The sequence below is a fragment of the Salvelinus sp. IW2-2015 genome, linkage group LG6.1 (assembly GCF_002910315.2).
Source record: "Salvelinus sp. IW2-2015 linkage group LG6.1, ASM291031v2, whole genome shotgun sequence".
Taxonomy (NCBI): domain Eukaryota; kingdom Metazoa; phylum Chordata; class Actinopteri; order Salmoniformes; family Salmonidae; genus Salvelinus; species Salvelinus sp. IW2-2015.
Window position 1 is genome coordinate 620432 of NC_036845.1, and position 26064 is coordinate 646495.

The 26064-nt window shown below is 45.9% G+C and overlaps 3 protein-coding genes across 4 annotated transcripts in view; 1 reads left to right on the forward strand and 2 right to left on the reverse strand.

Annotated features, from left to right (window-relative positions):
- The window catches only part of LOC111964825 (dual specificity protein kinase CLK2), a 16454-nt gene extending 13287 nt beyond the window's left edge, over positions 1-3167 (reverse strand). The window contains exons 1-6 of the mRNA XM_023988629.2: positions 2712-3167; positions 1650-1740; positions 1381-1447; positions 1165-1281; positions 851-1017; positions 305-399 (exon numbers count right to left, since the gene is read on the reverse strand). Coding sequence (XP_023844397.1) covers positions 305-399; positions 851-1017; positions 1165-1281; positions 1381-1447; positions 1650-1740; positions 2712-2777 — 603 coding nt within the window. The 5' untranslated portion in view covers positions 2778-3167. The remainder of the gene's footprint in view (positions 1-304; positions 400-850; positions 1018-1164; positions 1282-1380; positions 1448-1649; positions 1741-2711) is intronic.
- Positions 3168-5659: 2492 nt separating this feature from the next.
- khdc4 (KH domain containing 4, pre-mRNA splicing factor) lies at positions 5660-16264 on the reverse strand. The gene is given in 19 exon segments (XM_070443780.1): positions 5660-6609; positions 7603-7691; positions 7945-8060; positions 9023-9166; positions 10446-10474; positions 10477-10517; positions 10519-10647; positions 10649-10658; positions 10743-10800; positions 10963-10974; positions 10977-11121; positions 11166-11294; positions 11296-11423; positions 12995-13146; positions 13268-13320; positions 13479-13558; positions 13771-13899; positions 14105-14297; positions 16034-16264. Coding segments are annotated over 19 exon segments (1917 nt in total). The 5' UTR covers positions 16063-16264; the 3' UTR covers positions 5660-6358.
- Positions 16265-16307: 43 nt separating this feature from the next.
- LOC111964826 (low affinity immunoglobulin gamma Fc region receptor III-like) lies at positions 16308-22764 on the forward strand. Of its 2 annotated transcripts, XM_070443857.1 has the most exons (7): positions 16308-16385; positions 16963-16988; positions 17182-17314; positions 17541-17710; positions 17916-18254; positions 18416-18508; positions 18603-22764. In XM_070443857.1, exons 3-7 carry the CDS (start codon positions 17193-17195, stop codon positions 18674-18676), a joined length of 798 nt encoding a protein of 265 aa, XP_070299958.1. In that variant the 5' UTR covers positions 16308-16385; positions 16963-16988; positions 17182-17192; the 3' UTR covers positions 18677-22764. The 2 variants fall into 2 exon arrangements, with proteins under 2 accessions (XP_070299958.1, XP_023844398.1); XM_023988630.2 differs by having other exon boundaries at positions 16330-16988.
- Positions 22765-26064: the final 3300 nt, after the last annotated feature.

Here is a 26064-nt window from a genome sequence, read left to right on the forward strand (position 1 = left end):
GGGGTGTGGTATATTTCAAACGGGGTGTGGTATATTTCAAACGGGGTGTGGCAGATGTCAAAACTCTTCTGCAGTAGGATACTGTATGAAAATGAAAAGTGGCTATCGAGGAGGGGACGACACTCTTCCGTTTGCCTACTAATAAATTGACACACTCCTCGACCACTCATCGGTTTCCGGGTCACAAATGAGAGAGGACGGAGGAGAGAGGACAGAGGACAGAGGACGGTCTTTTAGCCAAAGGAGAAAGCATAGGTAAAGAAGAGAGTGAAGAAGGAAGGATAAAGCCCTCCCCCCCCCTCACCTTCTCAGCGTTGTAAGTGATGGTGTAGTCAGAGTTGACAAACAGGATGTTCTCAGGTTTGAGGTCAGTGTGGGTCAGCTTGTTGATATGGAGAACTGCAGAGGGAAACAGATAAACCATGCATCCATCATGATAATACCTGGACAGCCAAGGTGAAACTGCCCAGCGTTGCACTTGCTGCCCATAGGAGTTCCTCTACAGTATGTAGTAGAKCAGCGGTATTCAACTCTGACCCTACGAGGTCCGGAGCCTGCTGCTTTTCTGTTCTACCTGATAATGAATTGCTCTAAATCAGTCCCTGATTAGAGGGGAACAATGAAAAAAGCAGTGGAACTGGCTTTGAGGCCCAGAGTTGAGATTCAGGCTAGTAGACTGAGCTACATCAATGAACCAGCGCCCTCTTCTGGTCAAAGAGACCAWTACCAGACACCAAACAATCCCTGGTAAGTAATGTCATAGTCTATGGAAGTAGTCACAAACCAACCCTGGTTCTGGAGAGCTACCAGCATGCACATAGGCATACATATATGTGTGTAACACACTCACAGTTGACAGCGAAGCAGATCTGGTAGGCCATCTGGCGGATGTGATCCATACAGTACGGCAGGAAGTTGTTCTCCTTCAGGAAGTCAAAAGTGCTGAGGGCTAGCAGCTCCATGGAGATACACACATGACCATGGTAGTCAAACCAGTCCAGCATCTGAACACATTGACTGAGAGAGAGAGAGCGAGAGACAGACAGATAGAGAGAAGGGGGGGGGGGGGGGGGCGGGAAGAAAGAAATGAGAAGTAAAGAGAAAGCCACAGAAGGTGAGGGAAACAACTTCTCAGACTTTCTACTGGTTCATCAGACTCCTTACTGTTTGTTGTGTGGGTCTTTCTCGTTGATTTTCTCCAGGACATTGATCTCCAGTTTAGCAGCTTGTCTGTACTTCTCCATGTTCTTAATGATCTTCAGAGCTACACGTGCCCCAGCCCTGAGAGAGAGACAGAGAGAATAGCTAGCTAACAACCAGCACACGCTCCACCTGATGCTCTACGAGTGTSCATGCGTATTTTATAAATGCCTCTCATACCTGCGCCGGTCCACACACCTCACCACCTTCCCAAAGGTGCCCTCTCCCAACAGACTGATAACCTCATCTGATGGGGAAGACGAAGAGATGGAGGCATGGGGATTCAATTAAAGACTGGGAAGTAGAGGAGTCTCTTTATGAGAGGGCTCGAAAARATTCACCTATCCTGTCTTTTCAATATGTGAAGACTAGAGGATAGTAGGAGGGATAGGGGGAGTGACTAGTAGATGAGAAGATAAAGATAGATGAGATAGATAAACATAGCCTACATCTCTCTTGTAGAACGTCTCCATTCTGGTAGGCCAGGTGACCATCGTCAGGGGCCTTCTCGTTCTTCCCTGGCCCCTCACTGCTGCTCCGCTAGGGGTCAGAGGTCAGGGGTCAGGGGTTTAGAGGAGGGGACAACAGGGCAAAAGTCATCAGCATATTTGGACTGAGCCTCTCAATAACACACACACAGCTGACATAACAGCTGCTTAATAATCTAAAATGCTTGTAAGCTGAGGACTAGTGTTGCAAGCCCCCGATGATGTTATCCAATTCCACAGGCTCCTCCTAACTCCCTTTAAGAAAACAGTCCATTTCTGATGAATGTAAGGACTTGTGACTGCCACCTGGAGCAAGTAACTYGTGAAGTGAACTGCACTTAAACAGAGTATGCACTAGTGGACTACATCACTAGTGGACTATGTTATCTGTACATACAGTAGAGTGGAGCCCTAAACCCTCTCCCTGTCCTGTCCTGGTGTTAAGGGCCTAAATGAGAAATGTCAAGTGACTGGCTGGCCTGCATGGAGCAGCTCTGTGACTATTTCCATCTACATTCTAAGACTGTTATTAATATCAGAACATCACAAGGAGAAAGAGTGCTGAGAGAAAGAGAGAGCGAGAGAGAAAGAGAGAGAGTGCTGAGAGAAAGAGAGAGCGAGAGAGTGCTGAGCGGGCAAATTTCTCTGACTTAGAGGGTGGCTTACCGACTGAATGTAAATCATACAACGTAGGTACACACACACACACACACACTATCTCTCTCTCTCTATGAGTTGTGGTAGAGAGGCAGAACACAGGTAGAGAGAGTGAAGGGTTGCCAGGAATAAAACTGTGCTGTATCAAGCTTCACAAAACACAACTAAATGATATCAAACATTAAGAAAAAGGCAGTGAACAAATGAACAGTGCATAGCAGAGGAAAGGAGGGGATGGGAGAGGATGGGAGAGAGAAGGAAAGGAAAGGATGGGAGAGGATTGGAGAGAGAAGGAAAGGAAAGGAGAAAATGTAAGAGAGAAGCAGACGAGGAGGAAGAGGAGGGAAGATGCAGATGGGTACTCACAGAGAGGCAGAGGCAGATACAGTCCAGAAAGCTCTTATACACAGAGTACAACTCTGTCTTCCCCATAACTCAGAACAGAGAGAGGGAATTAAGAAGATAAGGGAAAAAGAGGGGAGAGGAAGATACAGGGTAGGTAAAGAACACAGCAAAGAAGGAAGGATAAAGTCCACAAATAGTGAAACAGGAAAAGGAAAGACGACAGAAGAGAGGAGACAGAAACTAATGACAAAGCAAAAAGGAGTGCAGAGGAAGACAGAACTAATATAAGAGTGAGAAAGACAGAACAGACAAAGTAAACAGAGGGAAGAGAAAACAGCAAAAAGAAAAAGACAGTGGCAGAGAAGAGATTAAATGAACCGATGAAGACAGAACAGAGAAGCAAAGAGACAGACAGACAGATAAGGAGAAAGTAGATAGGGAAGGAGAGATATGAGAAGGATACAGGAGATTGAGAGAGAGAAGAAGAGAGAGTTGAGACGGACACTAATAATAACCTTTGGTCACACCCCCCAGGGAAAGTCCTGAGACCAGAATTAAGATGTAGAGTGTGGGTGAGTGTAGGTGTGTGTGAGTGTATGAGGGGCATATTTAGTTTCCCTCCCTGACACTCCTGTCACCTCCTTAACCCCCGCACTCTGGCATAGTGCTTTTCTACACCTGTCCTCTGTGTATYCTGTTGAAGAAAAACTTGTTCCAATGATCAGGCAGAGCTCATTTTCAAATTAAGATTTTATTCAAGCAATTGCAAGGAAGTTAACTCTCCYGATATACCAGGGAGGAACTTAAACATGTACAAATTACCCAGTCATGTATATTCTTCACCAACACAAAGAACTGCTTTCAACGTGGCACCGTCATAGGATGCTACCTTTCCAACAAGTCAGTTTGTCAAATTTCTGCCCTGCTAGAGCTTCCCCGGTCAACTGTAAGTGCTGTTATAGTGAAGTGGAAACGTCTAGGAGCAACAACAGCTCAGCTGCAAAGTGGTAGGCCACACAAGCTCACAGAACGGGACTGCCGAGTGCTGAAGGGTGTAGCGCGTAAAAAGTATCTGCCCTCAGTTTCAACACTCCCTACTGAGTTCCAAACTGCCATGTAGTGCATCTCTTCACTACAAGCACAACTTCTGAAACTTTTTTTAGGAATAATGTTTACAAGCACGACTAGACCCATCTCTAAGCTTTAKACCAAACCAAGTGGTTGGGCTGCTGTTGGGCTGACACAAACTCAGGATTGTACCTTTAAAGTTTGCTGTCTGTGTTTGGCGATACTGATCTGGCCTGTATGTCAGTTAGTAGATGGATAGGTGTAACAGATGAATATGGGAGCAGTATAGCCTAAATGGGCTGCTAGTGTTGTCATTAAGCAGAGAGAATGAAGTGGATGTGATTTATCACTTAAACATTCACTTTAGCATAGTAATTGATCAATTTCTGCTTGAAATTGTCAGTTAAACTGACTGTTGATCTGGACGGTTATTTGATTCTGTCTGTAGTTACATACAATAAATACATTACCACTCTAACCCCCAACGCTGACCCTTTGCCTTCCACCCAAACTACTGAGCTGAATAACATTAATCTATAGCATAGTAAATACAGTCAAACATCAACAGAAGACGTTAAGTCATTTTATTTTACGGTCATGTTTCATGGAATGTTATAAGAACAGATTGGACTTTTTATTACAGCRTTTGTGGTGTTCATCTCACATAGGAAAGAGCAGGAAGCCACTGAAGGAGCTGTGTTTATTTGAATCATCATAGATCCTTTAACATGATGGGAGACGCATGTAGACCAAGTCCCCCTCCTCCAGTTCTAGTCCCAGAATTGGAGAGATACTGTCCCCTTCRGTGACTATTGTACTGTCCATTCCACATTATACCCTGGACATTCATGAACAAACCGAAGTCCATGTACTCCTCTCACTGGAGCACTGAAGACACCTGCATCAGAGGAAAAACAGAGAGATCAACACAGTCAGTCTCTCAAAGCCACCAGACACTGGAGCAGCCTGTTAGTGATGTTGGACTCAGTGTCTGTATCTGGTCCCAATGGACATGTGTGTTCATACATGTAGATGGGTGTGTAAGCAAGCAGTAGGCTACCTGTAGCTGCTTGAGCTGAAATTACAAATATAGGAACAATTTTGAGAACCTGTTCCTTGTCTGATTTGGACCAAATATAATCAAATCCTCTTCACATAAATGTATTTTTTAATCTCTACATTACCTGTATTCTGTCTTCAGCTCCTCCACCTGGCTCTCACTCTGGCCTGCAATTCTACAATATCATACAAAGAAACTGTTGAAGAATTAAACACACCACTACTCTGCTGATTACAGTAATCACATTAGATACAGCTGTCTTACTTTACCTGTGTTGTCTTTTCAGTTCAGTCACCTTGTTCTTGTGTTACTGCAGTTCAGTCTTAGTGATACTCAGCTCCACTCTCTATTCCACCACCATGTTCCTCTGCTCAGTCCAGATGTCAGGCTGGGTGGTCAACTATTCAGCATCACTCTCCTTGCTCTTTCCTCCTTCACTGTGACCCTGTTCAGTGATATCTTTCTCTGTCCCCTCCACTCTCCCCCTGAGCTCATGTCCCAGACAGACAGTACAGCAACACCAGCAGAGCTACAACACCCCTCATTCTGAAACAATGTCTCTTCAGAACTAATGTAGTCTACTGGGCTCAGTCCCCTTCTTTATACACACTGGTGTTGTTGACCCAATACATGGAAATTTAACAGGTGTCCTCATGTAATATTTTGAGAACATAGCCAAGGAATGTGTGATATAACAGAACAGGTAAAGATGATTTCTTGGCAGTTGATTCAGATTGTGGGTTGTTTAAGACCATGGGAGATTCACACCTGCTAGTCAGTTAAACCACKCATTTTCTCTCTATTGCATGATCTGTCAAACCAGTCTTGAAATAAACTCATACACAGAGATAATGCTAATTTATTCCACAAAAGCATTAGAACAGTTGAGTCAATTGCATTTTCTAAAAGTCCAACGAGCATGTTTGTATGATCTGTACTCAATGAAGGAAGAGGGAGATTTGATTAAGATTTGGACCAAAAAAAGAAAATGGGGATGGGGGAAATATATTTTTTAACAAAGAAATCATTTAGAATGCATTGAAATCTCTTCTACCTCAGTGCTTTCCTACACTAGTAAAACCAGGACTGGACATTCCAAATCAACCAGAAACAGGCCACTATTACCCTCCATTAGTGTCTGTTCCTCAGCTGTCTCTCCTATACAGAGTTCAGAGTACACTTGAATCTGTGTGGAAGTCTGGGGCATCTTGCTGCTTGTCACCATGTATCCAGTCCGTCAGTRTCCTGGTTGRGCCTGGTTGGCTGGTTGAGTCTGTTCTCTTTGTATCAGCCAGCCGGTCTGMTTAGTCCATTTTACAGASTCTGCTTTACTGCTGAGCGCATGGCAAAACTGTTTTAACGAAAWCTAAGTCYTCACAAAATAAATTKTATCAAGTYGAGGAGRAGGTAGGAGTGATGGTTCAGGGGAAAGGGGAAYAGGGGGGACTGGGGCTCAGTTTGGGGTGTAAAACATCATTATGGAACCCTCCAAAAGGCCCTAGGAGTCAGGGGAGGGAGTATGAGGTTTAATACTCCTGTGTTATGGGGCCATCCAGAAYGGCATGGGCTGCTGTGACTGTGCCTGCTGTGTTTTGGCACGCTGGGGAGGAGGGGGGCAGCGGTACCCCAGAGTCCAGCCCAAGGATGATGTGGGGGTGGAGTGGGTTGCCCCAGCGACGTTACCATGGTTACCTGCCCCCAAGGTTTTGGGGGTGGAGTGGTCCTCCTCTTCGTCCGAGGAGTCACCAGRGTACGCCACGAGCCCCGTCTTCATCCTCTTCACTGAGGGATCTGAGAGAGATGAGAGAGAGGGAAAAACAGTGGGAGAAAGAGGGAGGAATGAGGGAGAAAGAGGAGGGGTGCGGGAGAGAGAGAGGGGAGACATACACACCGAGAGAAAGAACACAACCAAAGACCAGCACAAAGGTTTCAAAAACAACAGTTGGAAGTCAATTGTTTACCAACAGATAGGGAGAGAAAGTTAATAGATTGCATTGTGTTTGGCAGCAGGGGTGAGTTAGGTAGAGGAGGAGGGGTATGGGTCAGCAGCGGCAGTCATTGGTCGGTGGGGAGCGGCAGCGTTAGYGCCGTCCAATCACGATGCAGGACAGCGCCACAGGAGAAGAGCCCCACCCCCATCCGGCATCCCACCCAGAGAGACATGGAAGAGAAGAAAAACACAGAGAAAGAACACAAAAAAGAGAGAGTCTTGTTAGTGAGGGAGTCACACACGGGCACAGACACTCCTGTCTGATGACGTCATCAGAAAGGGACGGGCAGCGAGGGGACAGCACCAGCTAGACAGAGGGGGACTCCCAATCTGAAATCCATCCCTAGACACCTCCTAGATGTCACATGATCAGATGCCAGGTGTAAGCAGTATGGTAATAAATCAGCCTTACTCTTCTACAGGCCAATTGTAATGGTCTACATATTGCTTACACCTATAAAATCCTRTCAGACCTACACAGTGCCTAGGGATAGGGGTTGACTTAGGATCAACGACAGATTTACCTGAGGCAGTGGGMGATCGAAGCTTTGCCCAGTTCTTGATTCTGAACTGACTGACTTTCAAAGCAGAACTTATCGATGAACACTATGCCTGTCTGATYTAATCTGCTATAACCTGTTCTGTCACGTGTGAGAACAGCATGTCTGCATGCAAAATGCTATTTGACTCTGACTACTGACAGCCAAGAGGCCGGGGGGGTGGGCAGCGTGCTTTATGGCTGAGAGGCCATGGATGGGGAGGGGTCAGGGGGTTACATGGGGTGGGGCCCTTACCCAGGGGGCCTTGCAGCGGCCTCCTCTCCTCCATCTTGGGTGTCATGCCTCCGTTCATTGGAATGGGTGGTGGAGGCATCAGCTGCCTACTGCTGAAGAGAAAGAGAGGGAGGGAAGGAGAGAGAGAGAGAGAGGGAGGAGGGAAGGAGAGAGAGAGAGAGAGAGAGAGAGAGAGAGAGAGAGGGAAGAGGGAAGGGGAGAGAGAGGAGGGAAGGAGAGGAGTCAGTGTTGCACAACATCAATCACAAGCCTGCACACAAGCCTGCACACACGGTGTGTTCAGCATCTGTGATGAAGGACACTGTTATAAAGGAGAGCGACTCGTCGCCCCCCATCCCGTACCTGTCCCTCTCCCTCGGCGGCCCGGAGGAACTCGGTGGCGGGGGTCCTGAAGCCTCTGGGCCGGGGCTGCCCACAGGGAAGCCTGCACCTAAATTAGTCATATGAATGGGTCCATGCTATGAGCAAAAAAACACAGGCGCATTAGCACACATCCTCCCCTAAATCACTATTATTAATAGTAGGCCTACAAGCATATAGTTATTATCTAAACTATTGAATGGAACTGAACTGCAAAGTTAGTATTCCAAAACGTTTTCCTTTTCACTACACCTTATTTAAGCAGCTGAGAATAAAACTATTATTTTAAGTTTATGCATGCTGTGATTGCACAAAACCTGAAAATAGGAATGTATTAAAGTAAGATATCTTTAAATCAAGAGGACACATTTAAATTAGGCCTGTGACGACACTAGTATTACGATAMTTTTTCCATGGCAAAAATTAAAACAGGAAGCAGACCAAACTCTTTGGTCCTTTAAAAACCTGCTGTATGCAGAACATGATGTGCCATAGCTTGGAAAATAAATCAAATGACTCTGGGTGACAACGTAACGATGATTGTTTCCAACATTAGGGKCGTTTTCCTAAAGAAGTTCATCCGTTTCATGTTTTGTTTCCTTGCCATGATACTTACTGGTATCGTACCTGCACTKATTTCAATATATTGAAGTACATTTGATGATTATCCAACAATACCTCTTCAGAATCTCCATAATCTGAAAGTTCTATAAATCCAATAATACATGGACTCAGATAATAACAGCTATGGTTACAATGCTTTTCAATGAACGTCATAAGATCTACTAYGGAAAAAACAAGTTGACACTGAACAGAGACACTTAGACCCATTCAATCTCACTCACTCAAGCAAACCTTTRCTATAGAATGCAGACAGGGACTCACAGAATTACAGACAAGAGACAGTGAGAATCATAATGAATTCAGTCTAACAGAAAGAGGAACAGATATCAGATACATGGACAGAAGATAAGAAAAGACAGGAAGACAACAGAGGCAGAAGGGACAGACTGGACGAAGGCAGCACATAAGGTGGAAGAATAAAATAATGGTAAATTACCTGGTATCCCAGCAGACCGCTGTCCCTCTCGTCTGGCACCTCCTCCGTGAAGCGTCTTTTCTGAGGCGGATTGGCTAAGACTACGGGAGGCGGAGCTTTGGGCGGAACTGGAGCAGCGGGTGGGAAAGGAGAAGGTGGGAGAGTCTGGGGACAAAATAAACAACTTGGATGCAATGTATGTTGAATACATCATATATACAGCCTATCAAGAGTGTGAAGCCCAGGAGTGTGAAGGTGAACGGAAAGGCTCTGGAGCAACGAACCGCCCTTGCTGTCTCTGCCTGGCCGGTTCCCCTCTCTCCACTGGGATTCTCTGCCTCTAACCCTATTACAGGTGCTGAGTCACTGGCTTACTGGTGCTCTTTCATGCCTTCCCTAGGAGGGGTGCGTCACTTGAGTGGGGGTGAGTCACTGATGTGATCTTCCTGTCTGGGTTGCGCGCCCCCCTGTGTTGTGCCGTGGCGGAGATCTTTGTGCGGATACTCGGCCTTGTCTCAGGCTGGTAAGTTGGTGGTTGAAGATATCCTCTCTAGTGGTGTGGGGGCTGTGATTTGCGAAAGTGGGTGGGTTATTATCCTTCCTGTTTGGCCATGTCCGGGGTATCATCGGATGGGCCACAGTGTCTCCTGACCCCTCCGTCTCAGCTCCAGTATTTATGCTGCAGTAGTATAGTGTCTGGGGGCTAGGGTCAGTTTGTATATTCTGGAGTACTTCTCCTGTCTTATCCAGTGTCCTGTGTGAATTTAAGATGCTCTCTAATTCTCTCTTTCTCTCTCTCGGAGGACCTGAGGCCCAGGACCATGCCTCAGGACAGCCTGGCATGATGACTCCTTGCTGTCCCAGTCCACCTGTCCCCAGTCCACCTGGCCGTGCTGCTGCTCCAGTTCCAACTGTTCTATGGAACCCTGACCTGTTCACCGGACGTGTGCTACCTGTCCCAGACCTGCTGTTTTCAACTCTCTAGAGACAGCAGGAGCGGTAGAGATACTCTTAATGATCGGCTATGAAAAGCCAACTGACATTTACTCCTGAGGTGCTGACTTGCTGCACCCTCGACAACTACTGTGATTATTATTATTTGACCATGCTGGTCATTTATGACATTTGAACATCTTGGCCATGTTCTGTTATAATCTCCACCCGGCACAGCCAAAAGAGGACTGGCCACCCCTCATAGCCGTGTGCCTCTCTAGGTTTCTTCCTAGGTTTTGGCCTTTCTAGGAGTTTTTCCTAGCCACGTGCTTCTACACCTGCATGCTTGCTGTTGGAGTTTAGGATGGGTTTCTGTACAGCACTTTGAGATATCAGCTGATGTACGAAGGGCTATAAAATAGTTTTACAACTAGTTCATAGCGCGGATGTAATAGTCTCAATGTACTGTATACAGGTCCATACAAGTCTAAATCTGATTGACCAGTCTTACCTGTGGTAAACTGACAGGTGCAGGGGGAGGGCGTACCGGTTGGGAGGGGGAAGACCGGCAGGCACCCCAGGGGAATGGAGGGGGACAGCGTAGGGGAGGAATGGGCTGAGGGGGAGGTACAGGAGGGTAGCTGGGCTGGTACCCGCTGGGGAGTAAGGCGTGGTGGTCATAAGGGGCGGGAGGCATCCCGTTGGCCATGGGGATGCATAAAGCCTGGAGAGGGAGAGGAAGAGGAACACGTCAGTACTGTTACACATTGTAGAGGCTGTAAAGGAAGAAAAGCCAGAGAGTCTGTACCGGGAGTAGGCATCATGACACTCATCTGGTTGAGGAAGACAGAATACTCTGCATGAACCTGGAGGGAAGAGAGAACAGTCAGAGATCCACATGGCAAACAGAGCTCAGTACATAATACAATGCACTTCACATGGGACAGCTTGAAACAGGGTTTAGTGAAAGTAGAGCAGGGACAGAGAACAAAGAACAGAGTGCCAGTCAGTAAACCATTGACACTCACCGTCTGCAGCAGCAGTTGTCACACAGGGTCTTAGCTGCAGCAAGGCCCTCTGGTTGTGGATGACTGGGGAAGAGAGGAGTTAATGTGTGCCTGGTGTCTAAGCTCTGTGTCTCTGAGCTAATACAAATGAACATGGACTTTACTCCCCAGACTATCCATTAATACTGATATTTACCTGATGTAGATGTACATGAGTTCAAGGCCCTCTCTGAGTTGATACAGATGAACACGAGTCTAGTCCATGAGACTTACCTGATGTAGAGTACATCGGTTCGAAGGCCTCTCGCCCAGAGGCGGGCTCCAGACAGCCTGATCCCTCCCCCTGAGGAAGACCTTGCCCCAGTCTACCCCTGGATGTGCTGCAGGTAGGAGCTGCCTGGCCCTTCCACCCTCTCCTTCACTGAGAAGCCCTGAGTGGCATGCTCCAGACCCACAAACAACTTTTCCTGCACATAGTGCATCTGAAAGGATATGATATAAGTCTTCAAGATTCATCAATGACATTGACACTCATAAAATAACATTGACACACACACTGAGCGACAATCACACACACAAACTCAGTTTTCTTATGTGCTGGCCATCAGCTAATCAGCCGGTTACAGACTCATTTTCAGCCACCTACTTTTTCCACGTCCTATTAACTAGGCTACTTTTCATTTAAACGTTTCAATTCACTAGTCCGCCGTGCCTCCTCTGGATAGAATGAACGATATGCCTCTTCTATCGATCTATTGAGAGATAGGTGCCCGTCAGTCACAAAGCGAGCGATGACAGGGAAACTCAATGTGCTGTCTGTTCCGCCTCCGCGGTACAATTGTGTGCCCTGTGGTTGGTTGCAGTCTATTTCTTTACACAGAGGAAGGAGAGAGCATGATGCCAGTGAATTTGCACGCCCCACGTACGCGCGTACGCACGTAACGCCCCACGTAGAGCACGAACGCGGTAAGCCCCACGTAGAGCACGAACGGTAACGCCCACGTAGAGCACGAACGCGTGAACGCCCCACGTAGAGCACGACGACGGGTAACGCCCCACGTGAAGACGCGACGCAGCGTAACGCCCACGTAGAGACGCAGACGCGGGTAACGCCCACGTAGAGCGACGACGCGAACGCCCACGTAAGGCACGAACGCGTAGGGACGCCCCACGTAGAGCACGAACGCGGTAACGCCCCACGTAGCGCGCGTACGCGCAGGCGGTAACGCCCCACGTAGAGCACGAACGCGGGGTAACGCCCCACGTAGAGCACGAACGCGGTAACGCCCACGTAGAGCACGAACGCGGTAACGCCCCACGTAGAGGACGAACGCGGAGGTAACGCCCCACGTAGAGCACGAACGCGGGTAACGCCCCACGTAGAGCACGAACGCGGTAACGCCCCACGTAGAGCACGAACGCGGTAACGCCCCACGTAGAGCACGAACGCGGTAACGCCCCACGTAGCGCGCGGTACGCGGGGGTAAGCGCGCGCACGTAGCGCACGAACGCAGGTAACGCCCCACGTAGCGCACGAACGCGGTAACGCCCCAGACGTACGCACGAACGCGGTAACGCCCCACGTAGAGCGCGTACGCGGTAACGCCCCACGTAGCGGACACAGTATTTTCTTTTGCGTGTTTCACATAGCCAGCCACGTGGAGTCGTGGGCATAGTAGACTATTTACTGTGCTTTGATTGACAACTGAACAGCAAGTGTTGACTAGTTATAATAAAGTGAGTGCAAATACTAAATGATAATCATCTCCTATCATCCTTCCAATAATCATACAGCGGTTTATACTGCATGTCCATGTGGGACATGGTCCCTACGTTTCCTTCCTAACATGCCGGGACTAAAGTCACTGTAAATAAGACTTTAATCTCAAGACATGTTAAACGCCTCTCTATTTAGAAAATAAGAGAATATAAAGCCTAGCGCGCATAGCCCCAGACCACACGAGTTGCGATGTCATCAGTTCACATAAATGCCCGGCTGGGCTACTTTTTCTATTTGGCTGGCCACTATGTACTTGTGGAAAACACTGCTTACKCCAGACTGGAAGTGTGGTCTGTGATGGTGGTTGATGGGGGGCTGGGATTTGTGTTGCTGGTAGACTGGGACTGTGGCTCCGGTTCCGCTGTAGGAGGTGGCCGCCTTCACCACTCCGTTAGTGATGATCTCCTTGATGCGGTTCACAGCTCCTGGAGAGGGAGATTGGATCGTCACAACATAGAAACTCAGGAAAGAAGGACCCTGGTGATCCTGATGTTCAGAAATGGTGATAATCTTAATCAAATTAGGTGAGTAAATAGATGTACTGACTGTCGACAAGCTCCCTGGTCTGGCCCTGGACGTGGAGATAGAGGGGTCGGTCCCTGACGACAGAGAGAGAAGCAGTCGGTCAATAGCCTAAGACTTGGTTCTATGATGCAATCAGACAACAGATCCACTTGTCTGTATGGAAAAAAGTAAATACCAGTAATCTCCTTGGTAGATCAGTGTGGTAATAAAGAAGGTGTGAAGCAGGACTCACCCTTGTGGAGCCTTGTACTTCTCCACTGCTGCCATGTATCGKCCCCTGGTGGACACAGCAGCACCGCTCACTTTGCTGATCTTCACACAATAGGATGAAGAAGAAGCTGGTCATTTACTGTCCTCAAGTGAGACACTTTCTGTCCCATACTGGTTTACATGACACTGATCCAGTCTGTACATGTGCGTGTCACACAGAGAAAGAGCTGGGTAAACATAGCAGTAAATTTGACTGTTGACCAMATTGATCAATCAATGGGTCTAAAGATCATAATGATGTCATGGACTCTGACCTCGTCCTGTGTCTGTCCGCGGGTCAYCAGGTTCCGGCAGGGGAGAGGAACGTCYTTGATCTCCACCTCCGCCACCACCAGGTCATCCTTCGCTTTCATAGGAGGCTGGGGCTTCCCTACACCCACAACCTGGTGATGACAAAGATTCTTTATGTGCCGCATGCTAACATTTACAACAATATCTCTAAAAAAAGAGAGAGATTAAGAGCTAGGGGATTACAGAATTTGGAGGCGAGAGAGGGACAGACAACGAAGACAGAGAGAAGCCAGATTACAGGTGAGAGACTGAAAGCGTTTCTAATGTTTTCAGTGTAAGAGGTTTCCTGACCCTTACCTTGTCTGGGGGTCCAAATGGTCCAGACGGTCCTATCTGGGAGGGCTTGAGCTTGCCCTTGGCTACCAGCATGGCGTTGATCTTAGCTGCCACAGCAGCTGCAGCGTCCAGAGCCCCTGTAGGAGCCGCCTCCGCCTCCCCCATCTGGTCTGAACCAGGACCTGGGCCCGGCTGGTCCCATTTACTACGGCGACTGAGGAACAAAGAGGGGAGCGGGGTGGGGGAACAGAGAGAGGGGGGAGGGGTAGTGAAAGAGAAAGGCAGGGGAGATAGGGAGGGAGAGAAAGAGGGCAATGGTAAGTGGAAGGGATGGGAGAAGCAGAAAGAGAATGGAGGGCAGTGCAAAAGCAGCAATCACAAGGCCTCTCCCCACCCGTTTCTGTAAAAAGCTGGAGGGATGGATGCTGGAGAAACGTAGGCCTAACAACTCTCGGACAGAGCTATGGATGCAAAAACTGACCATCTATGATATAACAATTATAGTTTTAACCATGAGGCTATACAGTGTTTGTTTACATATACTTTTTGTTTTACTCCCATGTCGTAAAAAAAAGAAGTATATTTTGGGTTCTGATGGTGTATGTCAGTTGAGCAAAACGTTTTGGGTGACCAACCAATTTCACATGTTAGTTATATGCCTCCCGAGTGGCGCAGCAGTCTAAGGCACTGCGTCGCAGTGTTGCGGCGTCACTACAGCCTGGGGTTCCATCCCAGGCGGTGTCACAACCGGCCGTGACCTGGAGTCCAATAGGGCGGCACAAAAATGTCCCAGCGTCGTCTGGGTTAGAGGAGGGTTTGGCCGCGGGGGCTTTACTTGGCTCATCGCACTCTAGCGACTACTTGTGGTGGGCCAGGCACCTGCAGGCTGACTTCAGTTGTCAGTTGAACAGTGTTTCCGCCAACACATTGGTGTGGCTGGCTTCCGGGTTAAACGAGCAGGTGTTAAGAAGCGCAGTTTGGCGGGTCATGTTTCGGAGGACACATGACTTGACCTTCACCTCTCCCGAGTACGTTGGGGAGTTGCGATGAGATAAGATCGTAATATCACGAAATTGTGGGGGAAATTACACACAAAAAAGTATGTTAGTTATAGATTTGTCTTTGAAAGCAAATCTAAGAAGCAGTATATCTTTTTTTTGTGGCTATTTCTATGCTTCCCATTCTTAAGTTTTGTTTTTGTGTCTTTTACATTTGGTTTTATACACCAGCTTCAAACACAATATTTTTGGTTATGGAAAATATATTTCACAGYGGATTAGATGGTACAATGATTCTCTACACTGTACCTGCTTGTTTTGTCAAACTGAAATTAGGTGAACTAAATTACTACAATCAGGAAATCATTATTTATAAGTAAAAATAAATAAAATGGATGTAACAACTGCAGGTTGCACCTTAAATGACCACATCAATTACAGGGTTCAGAGGTCGTAGGCTAACGTTAGCTAGCTAACAAGTTAGTTTAGTCTTTGCCATCTAACGTTACAATTAATGTTAACTTTGTMGATTGAATTAATGTTGTTGACTTGTTAACGTTAGCTAGCTAGTTATCCAACAGTTTGTTCACGTCGCTGTGCTTAACGTTAGTTAACTAGCTACTAGCAACCATACGTAGTTAGTTACTGTAAATTACCAAAACAAGTTAGCGAGCTAACTAATAGATAGCTAGGTAACCAACTCACATCGATTTAAAACAATAAATAAACGTATCACCCAACGGCGCTCTTAGCTGGCTACATAACCAACCACTTTCTAAACTGGGTAACGACAGCTAGCTAGCTACACCGTTGGCTACTAAGCATAACTCACGTAGCTAGTTACAAGCACTCCGCCATTACAAATTAACTAGCTAGCTTTGTYCTGCTCAGTCAGTGTTGAGCAAGTCTGCGGTAAAATGCACCGTGACAACGCAACGTTCTTTCAACTCACCCGCCGTTTTGCGTTCCACCAAATGACATCAATCTTCTATTTGGTTGAATTTCTCTTTGAATAAAAACACTAACACTACTGACTCGGCCAGACTTTCAATATAGCTTGTCCAGACAGTGGAGTAATTTACTGCAAGAGCTTTCAATCTATGCGATATCGCTCCCACTTCCTGTTTTTTGGGGAAAGGACCGGAGCTGTGTTGAATTTTGCTTCCCTCACAGATTATTTTCTTCAATCATGTGCGACGCTAGGGGACGCAGTGAGCAGCTCGAGCTGAGCAGGCCGCGTTTACCGGGTGATGCAGTCCTGTGGCTGCCTGCTATCATCGTTTTCCTGCCACCCCCAGGTGAGTGTTGCGGATATGAATCAGATTAATGTCGGTTCAGTTTTCCCAAATGAAACCCCACAGCACACAGCTTGGTCTACGTGAAAATGTAGGACCAGACATCTTACAAGCAGGATGCTCAGGTGATGATGCCAGAGCCAGGTAAACTATGGTTGTTAGCCAGGTAAATTATGGTTGTTGTCAACACGTGGTGTTGTGTCTCTGTGTTTAAAACAATAACATTGGCCCAATTGCAGCTTATTGCATGTGTAAAATGTATTGTTGTCAACTTTTTTCAATGTGTGTGGTCCTTTGTGGACCGTTTAATTAGCCTAACTGTTTCAGTAAACTGATTTCCCCTCCTTATTTACCATGATTCACTGAATAGCTCAGGAATGTCTCTCCTTCCTGTACTTTGTAAGTAGGCTATCAGCCAAGTTTAACCTTTTTTAATCKCCTTGGCAATTAGATCATGGATCTGCAGGCTAAAATTAAATACCCAGTGCCACATAGGCTTAGCCTAATTGTAATGCTTATGTCTGAGTTTGGGTTATCAGGTCATATGCCTTATTATGCATAATGTCTATTATGTTCTAGTGTTGAGTACACTGGTGGTCTATCCATCATCAGGTGAGTATCATTTTAATACCACACACTCTTCATTTTTATACCATGAATTATATTCAAGTTTACAGATCAAGTTACCTAATGTAGACTTTAGGTGTGGCAGACTGGGCAATGTCTTGAAATAAACACTTTGGGTGCTTTGACAAAACATAGCCCAGAATTTGTTGAAATTCTACGCTACTGCATGTGTTCACAGAGGTTCTACTGATGCCCACTCTGACTGTGGAGCCTTCAGGACGACAGGTGTACACTGAGGACACAGTCTCCTTGGCGTGTCAGTTACCTGGCCACTCTGGGCTGGYCTGGCAGTTCTACTGGCACAAAGACAGGTGTGACCTCCGGCTCCCTCTTTATGTTGCTTCTCTGATCGTGTATATTGGATGTCGGGAGGTGTGATAGATTTCAGTTCAATCTAATAGAATGTGGGTGTTAGGCTACTTGTTGTATCCATCACTCCCTGAGTGATGATAGTAAAACATGGCACTGAATAACTGTGTACAGGAACTGGAATGTACTAACAAGTGGAACYAACTAATGCTCATAACACTATATTAGGCAGGACACTGGCCCTGTGGAGCAGATGTGGGGCAGWGMTGGAGGTGGGGCGGTCTACCAACTGTGGCGTGCCTCTGTCACACACACAGGCCAGTACTGGTGCAGAGCAGGGAGAGGACAGCCAGTCTTSTACARCCAATACAGCCAGGCAGTCTCTGTTAATGTCATTGGTGAGTGAGGAGAGTAGCACATGYGTAATGGMTGTCTTGCATGTGGTGTCATGCWCTTTTTCATAGATTACTTGACAAGCCCCACTCGTTACTCTAGCTCTTGTCAGTGACAATTMGAATATATTTCACTTCTCTACTTCTTTGRAATCTATAWTTTTCTCAACTTCCTCCTCTAATCAATCTGTGTAATCAATATCCTCTCCAGAGCTCTTCACATCAGTGACTTTGTCAGCATCTCCTTCGACCGTGGTCAAAGAGMGCGGGGCTTTCAACCTCACCTGTGAGGCCCAGCTTAGCAACTGCAAACTGAGCCAACATCATGGTAACCACAGTCTACATAGTCACCCTGATCCTGACTGTAACTGGACCACAGTGGTTGTAACATTCTCCTTCCTGAGGGACGGCTGGCCAGTGGCCAGGGACTCTGTCAGTGGGATGTACAGCGTAGCGYGGGCTTCTAGCTGTCACATGGGGACCTACAGCTGTGTGGCCAGAGCAGGCAGGGCCAGGAGGAGCAGTCAGGAGATCAGCATCACACTAGACAGTGAGTTCATACTATATCACCTGAACGTTTAGTTTGCCAATTGCCATAGGTTTTCATTCCTCATTGCTGGTCTGAAATCAGATTCATTATTCTGGTGCCAAAACGGCCACTCTTTACCGTTCACTTTGTATCCTGATCTCTCTCATTCTGCCTTCATCCAGACCTGTCTCTGATACTGGTCACCTGCTTTGGCACCTTCCTGATCCTCTCCGTGGCTCCATTGGCATTTTTTGTGAGACTATACGCGATGAGACGTAAGTGGCAGCATAGTGGATCTTAGTCTGACTCTTGAGTCTCTGGGACTGAGTCAGTTCAACACCTAWCTCTTCTCTTTGTGTGACCATGCAGTGTGGCAGCTCAGAGGCAGAGGACAAGGAGAATTGCAGTGCAATGAGTGCAGTACAATACAGGGACCAAAATGAGAGGGAGGACAGGGGAGACGTGCTGTGAGAACTCATGTAGCACACATGGCACACATTAGTGCACAGGTGTAGGATCTTAATTTGATCACCCTGTTGCATGTTTTTTACTCAAAAGATTAAAACAGATGTTTTATTGTAATCTTGCAGATGTATCTGGACCCAGCTGACTTGAGAAACTTTCTATCATTTATTACAAAATTGGAGAGTAGAATAATAAACATATAATTATTTGGAGAATTTTGACCAAAGAATGTTTTTGATTTATTTTCACCACAATGTGGCACTCAAATAATACATTGATTCGACACTGCAACATGCRTGTATTGTCAAATAGAGCCAACTCTTTTCTCATAACAGGTTCCATATTTTTTAAAGAAATAACTGCCCACCACCAGTTGATTAAAAGTGAGTGTGAGTGAATCTCAACAGTGTAAGGCAAGCTATAATATGTTTGCCCTTATGTTCCATTTATTGCTGAATTGTTAGACCTAAAGGGTTGTATGATGAATGAGCCAAGATCTGAGAATTGCATTCTGTCTCCATATAAATTCACAAAAAAAGAAACGTCCCTTTTTCAGGACCCTGTCTTTCAAAGATAATTCTTAAAAATCCAAATAACTTCACAGATCTTCATTATAAAGGGTTTAAACACTGTTTCCCATGCTTGTTCAATGAACCATAAACAATGAATGAACATGCACCTGTGGAACAGTTGTTAAGACACTAACAGCTTACAGACGGTAGGCAATTAAGTTCACAGTTATGAAAACTTAGGACACTAAAGAGGCCTTTCTACTGACTCTGAAAAACACCAAAAGAAAGATGCRCAGAGTCCCTGCTCATCTTGCAGCATGCCTAAGGCAAGTTTCCGGCAGGAGGKATGAGGACTGCAGATGTGGCCAGGGCAATAAATTGCAATGTCCGTACTGTGAGACGCCTAAGAGCGCTACACAGAGACAGGACAGACAGCTGATCGTCCTCACAATGGCAGACCACGTGTAACAACACCTGCACAGGATCGGTACATCCAAACATCACACCTGCGGTACAGGATGGCAACAACAACTGCGGGAGTTACACCAGGAACGCACAATCCCTCCATCAGTGCTCAGACTGTACGCAATAGGCGGAGAGAGGCTGGACTGAGGGCTTGTAGGCCTGTTGTAAGGCAGGTCCTCACCAGACATCACCGGCAACAACGTATCCTATGGGCACAAAACCACCGTCGCTGGACCAGACAGGACTGGCAAAAAGTGCTCTTCACTGACGAGTCACGGTTTTGTCTCACCAGGAGTGATGGTCGGATCCGTGTTTCATGGTCTGGGGCGGTGTGTCACAGCATCATCGGACTGAGCTTGTTGTCATTGCAGGCAATCTTAAKGCTGTGCTTTACAGGGAAAACATCCTCCTCCCTCATGTGGTACCCTTCCTGCAGGCTCATCCTGGCGTGACCCTCCAGCATGACAATACCACCAGCCATACTGCTCGTTCTGTGCGTGATTTCCTGCAAGACAGGAATGTCACTGTTCTGCCATGGCCAGCAAAGAGCCCGGATCTCAATCCCATTGAGCACGTCTGCGACCTGTTGGATCGGAGGGTGAGGGCTAGGGCCAGGGCCATTCCCCCCAGAAATGTCCGGGAACTTGCAGGTGCCTTGGTGGAAGAGTGGGGTAACATCTCACAGCAAGAACTGGCAAATCTGGTGCAGTCCATGAGGAGGAGATGCACTGCAGTACTTAATGCAGCTGGTGGCTACACCAGATACTGACTGTTACTTTTGATTTTGACCACCCCTTTGTTCAGGGACACATTATTCCATTTCTGTTAGTCACATGTCTGTGGAACTTGTTCAGTTTATGTCTCAATTGTTGAATCTTGTTATGTTCATACAAATATGTACACATTTTAAGTTTGCTGAAAATAAACACAGTTGACAGTGAGAGGATGTTTCTTTTTTTGCTGAGTTTATTTTGAAGCGTAAGTTCGGGAATGGGGTTCAGATGAGCTAAGTGTCAATAGGTCAGAGGTCAGGGGAGCTTTGATGCCCAACTTGACAAGGGAGGACTGTTTATGGGCAGAGACATGGAAAGAGTGAGAGACGGCGGAATACACTGCTTTGACATTAAAAACATTTTTGCCACTTGTCCTTCGATATTACAATGACAGAAGAAGTTAGTGCAAACAACAAACACTCCCTCCCCGATAGAAGAGCACTAATATGTACAGATCTTTATTTATTTTTTTATTTTTTTCATGCTGCGCGATGCTCCTCAGCTCAGCAACAAAACAATAACAGCTGTGGTGGGGGGGGGCAGTGGCGCTGTTTGCCCCTACTGCGGATTCCATCTTTAAGGCTCTCCTGGAGGATGGTTGCCCACCCTTCATAGCCTATAAAATATTGCAGCATTAAGCCTATAATTACAACAAATACTTTATATTTCTTTATAGAATAATTTACTCATTCAATGAATCAGGGATCAAATGGACTTATTAGGCTAATTCAAAGCAAGGTAACTAACTAAGGCGTYTTTATCTATAACCTTGTAAGGCAAAAATATTCTGGTTTCAGTGGAGATCTATTGACAGCATGGGAGATATTTGTCAACTAGGCTATTCCAAGAATATATTTTAAAGTTGTTAGAATGACATAGCCAATGTTGAACAGWMGGGAATTCCAGCTTTCCACACAGATTTATTTTTCAGCTCCCAATATTCAGCGCTGTAGAGACGGTTGGTCTCTACAGGAGTATGTGGCATTGGTTTATTAAAGATGGAATCTGCAGTAGGGGGAAACGGCTCCAATGGCCGCCCTTCCAKCGTTCCTATCATTTTTGTTGATAAGCTGAGGAGCGTCACACAGCATGTTACATTTTTTGCACCGATTCCAGCTTTAAGGCACCAGTTCATCAACTGCTTGTCAGTCATTTGCAGTTTGAGTACCGGTGAAATTAATACATGATAATGTTAAATAGATAACTGCCAAGATAACTAGCCAGGCTACACGATATGTAGTTAGTTGTTATGTAGTTATCTAATTGTAACATGCTGTGTGACGCTCCTACTTGCACATGATCATCTGATGATTTATCACCCCAGTGTTAATCTGCTAAATTGTAATTATTCGCTCCTATGGCCTATTTATTGCCTACCTCCTCATGCCTTTTGTACACAATGTATATAGACTCATAGTTTTTTAATATATTTTTTTACTGTGTTATTGACTTGTTTATTGTTTACTCCATGTGTAACTCTGTGTTGTTGTCTGTTCACACTGCTATGCTTTATCTTGGCCAGGTCGCAGTTGTAAATGAGAACTTGTTCTCAACTAGCCTACCTGGTTAAATAAAGGTGAAATAAAAAATACAATTAGTCTGTTGTCTATCATTATTTTATAGGCTAGGCCTACCTGCTGCAATGTCTCTCTCTTCTCTGGCCGACTCACACTGGCACACATGCAGGTGATGCACACAGCTGCACACCATGACTTTTCCAGGATTTTCATGACTGTACAAACCCTGTTTGCTGACCAAAATGTGTGTTAACTGTGTAAATAACTCACTAATTAGCACCGAATATCAACATGTGCACACACGGCTACACACAGCTCTTTGCTTTGATCTCAAAAGGTCACAACCTGGGATGATTGAAAGACTGCTCCTACCTGTCAATTCAATACAATCCTACTCGATGCAGTCTGCAGAAATTGGGAGAACAGCAATACATCACATTCAGGGGGGACAATGATCCAACTCTGATCTAATTGTAATTGTTTGATATTGCAATGTTTTTTGTGTGATTGTTTTACTTGTTCATTTGGACAACTCAAATCTATATTCTTCTTGTCCAACTTTTTTTTTTAAATAAAAAAATGTACAAGCGTTAACGTCAAGCCCTGGGAGAAGGATGGAGAGACATGCCGTATTTACAGTCTTTACTAGTAAGAGCCCATGTGCGAACTGCAGTGCCTATGTAGGTTTATGTAACCTCCAGCCTTCAAGGCACGCAAGCCTGGGTCTCGCCTGATGTTGGCGGCTGACACAGAAGTGTGAAGACAGGGGACGTGGCGGGGAGGAGGGTTCCTCATGGTGGGGGTGCCATACGGTGAACAAAGAGACTCTTGTCTGTTCCCTGGTTTGAGTGTTTGCTGTCAAACCAGCAATTACGAGTAGGGGAGTTTTGAACAGGTTTTCGATTTCATTCGCTAAAATAAACCCTACCCTCATACTTTGATAAATGTTGTTACCACATTAAATGATGTAGTAAGTAACCATGTGTCAGTATATTCAGTTTCTTTGCTCACACAGCTTGGCATACAGGACATGAGTAACTACACTGACATGAGTAACTCACACAGCTTGGCCTACAGGACATGAGTAACTACACTGACATGAGTAACTCACACAGCTNCACTGACATGAGTAACTCACACAGCTTGGCCTACAGGACATGAGTAACTACACTGACATGAGTAACTCACACAGCTTGGCCTACAGGACATGAGTGACTACAGGACATGAGTAACTTCAGGACATGAGTGACTACAGGGCATGAGTAACTACAGGACATGAGTAACTACAGGACATGAGTGACTACAGGACATGAGTAACTTCAGGGCATGAGTAACTACAGGACATGAGTAACTTCAGGGCATGAGTAACTACAGGACATTAGTAACTACAGGGAATGAGTAACTACAGGACATGAGTAACTACAGTAACTCTTACTGCTTATTATGATAGCTTTAGTAAAGAGTCAAACCTTTTTTTAGTAGTCATGTTTTTCATAATTTTCCAGGATTGATGGACGTGCTTCGGTCTGTAACCTTTATAAAGTCATATGGGGTGAGAGAAGGGACAGGGAGTCAGAGAGAGAGGGAAACCGAGAGACTTGTGAAGTAGAGAAAGAGAGTGATTTGAGCGAGGGAAAACAGATGGAAAGATTGCATTTTGGAGAGAAACAGCGAGAGAGGAGGAGGAGTGCAAGGCAAATCTTTTTTGTCTGTGTCTGGATAGAAGGGAGCCTCTTATACCCCTCACAGCATGAGCTTGGCCCGGGCTGCGGCCCAGTCTCGTCTGCACAGCAGGGGCCTTTCCTGAGCAAGCTGCCCAGGGGAGGGGCACCTGCTCAAGGCCTAAACACTGGCTGAGAGAAGGGTCTGGAGGGTGGGGCGGAGGGGCGAGGGGATGGAAAGACACTCAACAGTTCCAGGAAATAGACGTGCTGGATTTATGAAACTCTCAGGTAACAGAGCGACGCTCCTGAAAGAAAATATTTGTCTTCTTSCTCTCCCTGCYGACGAGAGGATAGGAGGACYAAGACACCCGTCTCGGTGTGAAATAAGACMTTTCTGTGGAGAGCAGGAGGCAGAAGTTATGGTTGGACCCGACCTGCAGGCGCTGGTTACRACCAACACAAACCCACAGTTTATGGATTGGCTAAGCCTCCGACTGAGGCAATATTTTCCGCCGGTTTGGTTGGGTTGAATAAACACAACGTGTTTGAAGTTTATCAAACACTCAGTCATCCCAGCAGACGTGAGGGATAACTTAATCATCTGATATATGGAGTATGAGAATACACTGACACCCACGGRCTGTCCAATATGCCTGAGYCGGGCAATATTCAACGACCAACTCCACTGCCAGTACTGTCAAATCCCCAATGGCGAAAATGGAGTGAAATGTCTGTTTTGGATGAGCTTCAGTTTAACCCTCCATTTCTGTCATTTTGCTGTAAGTTTGMGATCCGTGGAYCACATTCCCACATGAACCCTACATTCGTCCCAAGAACATGCCAATATGTTTTTCTTTGTACAGCGTCTCTGTCTGTCAAATATGCTGTATCTCTACTATAACGTCTAGTTTTTTTTTATTTCACCTTTATTTAACCAGGTAGGCAAGTTGAGAACAAGTTCTCATTTACAATTGCGACCTGGCCAAGATAAAGCAAAGCAGTTCGACACATACAACAACACAGAGTTACACATGGAGTAAAACAAACATACAGTCAATAATACAGTAGAAAATAAGTATATACAATGTGAGCAAATGAGGTGAGATAAGGGCGGTAAAGGCAAAAAAAGGCCATGGTGGCGAAGTAAATACAATATAGCAAGTAGTCTGAGAGCTCAGTTGGACTAAGAAGGTCTCTGAGACTGACTAGTTGTCTGTGACAGTAAGGGTCTCAAGGTGGATGGCTATTGCATTGACTTCACAGCAGAAGCGCCCCCCCACGGAGTGACCGCACAGGGCGCTGGGTAATAACTGCGGTGGGAACGTCACGCTCCGAGGTAAGCCAGGTAAATGGAAACACATGGCGGCAAACCCCGGACTTCAGGAGAGGCTCCAACCATACAGACAAACGGCCAGGACGCACATTCAGATGGCTAGAACAGTTCTGAAGTCCCAATAATTTCCACAGTTCACCCATATCGCCGTGAATGTGTAATTTGTTGACATCACATAATTATTGGAGACTTATCGTGGATAGCGATCTGTCAAAACTAACTTTAATTGGTTTTGGATGTCTCCAGAGGGTGTTGTTGCTGTGTATGTTGATAAAAGTACCCTGGAAAAGGGCGTTTGCCCATCAGCCAACCAATCCAACGAGCTACTGCTCACCAATGTTTCTCATCATCAGTGTTTTAGGGGTCAGGTGTTACCAATATGTCTCTTAGTTACAGGACTTACCAGATCCCTCCTTACCCCCTGTGTAGGTCCACTCTCTCTGCGGATTTGAGATTCCCCTTCACTAAGTTACATTTAGGCCTTTCTGAATACTAACTGAGAAAACTTTTAGGGACTGTACGTTATTTTTAATGAATGATAACTGGAGAAAATCGGACCTGAAAATGGATGGCCCTCCTTCAGTAAAATATATTTTTACCCGACCCTCCCTGAACGCTTTAAAAAAAACAAGTGACCCTCCACTATACCCATAATAACAATTAAAACAATGTAGATAGCAGAGAACATGTCTACCGTTTACCCTCACTCCTAGGACAGACCAGAGCCTTAGATGCAGTTTTAGAAACTGTTTTTTGTTTTGTAAGCATTACATGGCAAAGTGGCAGAAAGTTGTGATTGGCAGGCCACCGCTGACAAGGGTGAGAAGATCTCCATAATAGTAATAGCACGGCAATCTATCATCTTATTTGCCGTCTGAGAAACTAGACTTTAGTCTAAACTAGTCTAAGTTTGGAACAGTGCTAAAGTTGTCCATCAACTGTAAAAATGGAACGCAACAGAACCAGTTACATCTGAAGTATCTGATCATACATGAATTCGAGAAAACGTGGTTTGTTTTTTAACACAGCAGCCGCCCGCATATCATCAGGTAGGCCTACAGTATATGCACTTGTACATTTACAAATGTATTCTATTTTATTC